This window comes from Eimeria tenella, genomic scaffold, assembly GCF_000499545.2.
Source record: "Eimeria tenella Houghton genomic scaffold, Eth_scaff4267, whole genome shotgun sequence".
Taxonomy (NCBI): domain Eukaryota; phylum Apicomplexa; class Conoidasida; order Eucoccidiorida; family Eimeriidae; genus Eimeria; species Eimeria tenella.
In genome coordinates this window covers 1-1,239 of record NW_013545184.1, presented here as the reverse complement: position 1 = coordinate 1,239, position 1,239 = coordinate 1, and the positions used below count along the sequence as shown (strand labels likewise).

Below are 1,239 nucleotides of genomic sequence, written 5' to 3'. Positions count from 1 at the left end.
TTGGGGCCCCCCCCCAGCCAGTTCTGGGCGACAGTACCCAGCCATGGTATACCGCGGGGCCTCTCGGGGGGCCTCCTGGGGTGCGCGCACCTGCTGGGGGCTGCACCAGCTGCGCTGCGGGTGTCGGGGGGCCCCCCTTGGGGGCCCCTGGCCTGCGCAGCAGCAGCTGCTTCGCGCTGCCTGGCTTGCTTGGGGGCCTCCCGCTGGCCGCGGGCAAAGGCACTGGCTGCTGGCTGCTGGGGGCCCCTCCGACTGGACCCTCGGGGGCCCCCGGGGGCCCCCATGCGGGCCTCCAGCTCCAGCAGCTGCTGAATGAAGCCCACGTTGGGTCTAGCTATGGGGCGGTTGCGGCGAACTGCCAAGTAAGAAGAACGGAAAGTGTGGCCTTCATAAATGATTAAATAGGCCTGCAGCAAGCAGCAATGAAGCCAAAGAAATGAAAAAAAGGGTTAAAAGAAGCAAAAAACACAAAGAAAAACAAAAAACAAATAAATTAAAAGCTGCTGCTGCAACTCACCATGCAAACTGCCACAGAACGCGATATGCCCTTCTCGCAGTGTACAAACACGTTGCAGCCCCTGCAGCACAAACAGAAGCAGCAGGCCGAGCCAGACTAGCCAGCAGCAGCAGCAGCGGCAGCAGCAGTAGCAGCAGCAGCAGTAGCAGCAGCAGCAGCAGTAGCAGCAGCAAATGCGGGGAGAACGAGCACACACAAGGCAGGCATGCATGCGAGCAGCAGGAAGAGCCCAGGGGAAAAGATGCAAGCAGCAGCAAATAAAAAGAAACTAGCAGCAAACAGAGTTTTATCTCTCGCAGCCAGGGAAAAAGATACTAGCAGCAGCAAATAAAAGAGAAAGCAGCAGCAGCAGCAAATGGAGTTTGTCTCTCGCAGCCAAAGTAGAGGTAAGGGGAAGGTGCAGCAGCGAAGGAGGCAGACAAAAGCAGCAACAAGAAGCAACAAGCAGCAGCAGCAGAAGCAGCAACTCGTATGGGGGTGATGAAAGAGTTAAGGAGGAAGAGACTAGGGTCTAGGGCTTCGAACGCCACATTTAGGGTTTAGGGTTTAGGGTTTAGGGTTTGGGAGGCTCACCTCAGCAGTGATTCCCTCACGGCCCCGAGAGACAAATGGTCGAACTGCATGGCCTGCAGCAGTCAAAAGCAGGCAAACTGCAAGCAGCAATCAGCAGCAGCAGCAGCAGCAGCAGCAGCGGCTAGCAGCAGCAGCACCAGAAAGAGGGA

General features: G+C 57.4%; 1 protein-coding gene across 1 annotated transcript; it reads right to left on the bottom strand.

Annotated features, from left to right (window-relative positions):
* Nucleotides 1-90: 90 nt before the first annotated feature.
* Nucleotides 91-1,140, bottom strand: ETH_00036605 (dual-specificity phosphatase, catalytic domain-containing protein, putative; the record flags this gene model as incomplete). Its single annotated transcript, XM_013379978.1, has 3 exons — nt 91-407; nt 518-578; nt 1,091-1,140. Coding segments are annotated over 3 exons (428 nt in total), but the record flags the coding sequence as incomplete, so codon positions are not given.
* Between the last annotated feature and the right edge of the window lie 99 nt (nt 1,141-1,239).